General features: G+C 47.3%; 1 protein-coding gene across 1 annotated transcript; it reads right to left on the bottom strand.

Moving 5' to 3' along the window:
* Window positions 1–285: 285 nt before the first annotated feature.
* Window positions 286–673, bottom strand: H257_18798 (hypothetical protein; the record flags this gene model as incomplete). Its single annotated transcript, XM_009847924.1, has 3 exons — window positions 286–326; window positions 383–518; window positions 563–673. Coding segments are annotated over 3 exons (288 nt in total), but the record flags the coding sequence as incomplete, so codon positions are not given.
* Between the last annotated feature and the right edge of the window lie 543 nt (window positions 674–1,216).

Below are 1,216 nucleotides of genomic sequence, written 5' to 3'. Positions count from 1 at the left end.
TTTGGTGGTACCTTGGAAGGCTGTTCCCAAGTCGCTTTATATTGGTCAAAAATATCCAATTATCTCGTTCTAGCCAATTAAACAAGTCGAAGTAGTAGAAGTAACCAATCCGAACGCATTGGAAAGAAATCAGACCACCTTATTGAGTTGTATCCATTTCGATCAGATTTTACTGACATTTTCGGGGGTACAGATCTATCCATTTCGATCAGATTTTACTGACATTTTCGGGGGTACAGATCCATAAGGTATACGGCCTCAATCTCTTGGAATACGGGAGGAAGCCTAAGCGACGTAGTCGTCGACGTAATGCATGTGGGTGTCAACTACGTCGCCTTGCATTTCGTTCGACGTAATGCATGTATGCCATATGTAAATTTACATTCATTCGACCGGATAAACCGAGCTGCAGCTCGGTTTGTCGGGTCGAAGGCTGACACGGTCGAGTGTGTTTGGTACCGGTGGAACGGCGCCGAGTGGCCTTTCCGGACGTCGCATACGATCACGGTCATGACCACCTTCGAGGTGAGACGAGGGTGCTGGGGTTGTGGGGATGCCATACCATCGACTCGACGTCCGTCGAGAGCGAGAAATTGGAGAACGCTTGCAGCGCGTACTCAGAGGTGGGACCGCCTTGTTCACGTTGACATGGGCTCGCCTCTTCATGGGCGTGCTACACGAACCATGTTCTTCATCACTATAGACATTACCTGTTTTATGTCGGCTAATAGTTGTGCAATTGAACTGGTTTGTCGACTTGTGCTACTGCTGGTCATGGTAGAAATGTCTCCCCCACTAACTGCCCCTATTCCTTCACGTTTCGACGCCCGTAGGCGCTGACAAGAAATGCATTTATATGTTTATATCAATTACAATGAATGTGGTCAAGCAACTACACATCTAAGGTCTCTGAAGTACTTAGTGTACACAGCGCCCAAGTCAATCAAAGTCCACCCACCTAAAGGATAGGAATAGTAGAATCTTGAATGTGGCTAGCAATTAATAACGTGCTGTGTATAACCAAAATGCAGTTTGTACGTTCCGTCAGTTGATATAGCCAACGACGACCCTTGACATTCGTGGGCCCATGAAATATTCCACATGTTCTGGCGCGAGGACAACACTAGTCCAACGTAGGGTTTGTCGTCGCCTTGATCGGCATACGTCCCTTCAAAGACGTCCAGTACAATCAGCCTGCGGCTACATACTGTATGTG

This window comes from Aphanomyces astaci (genome assembly GCF_000520075.1).
Source record: "Aphanomyces astaci strain APO3 unplaced genomic scaffold supercont1.222, whole genome shotgun sequence".
NCBI classification, from domain to species: Eukaryota; Oomycota; class Saprolegniomycetes; order Saprolegniales; family Verrucalvaceae; genus Aphanomyces; species Aphanomyces astaci.
Note: the sequence above shows the minus strand (reverse complement) of the source record. Positions and strands in the feature narration are given on the sequence as shown.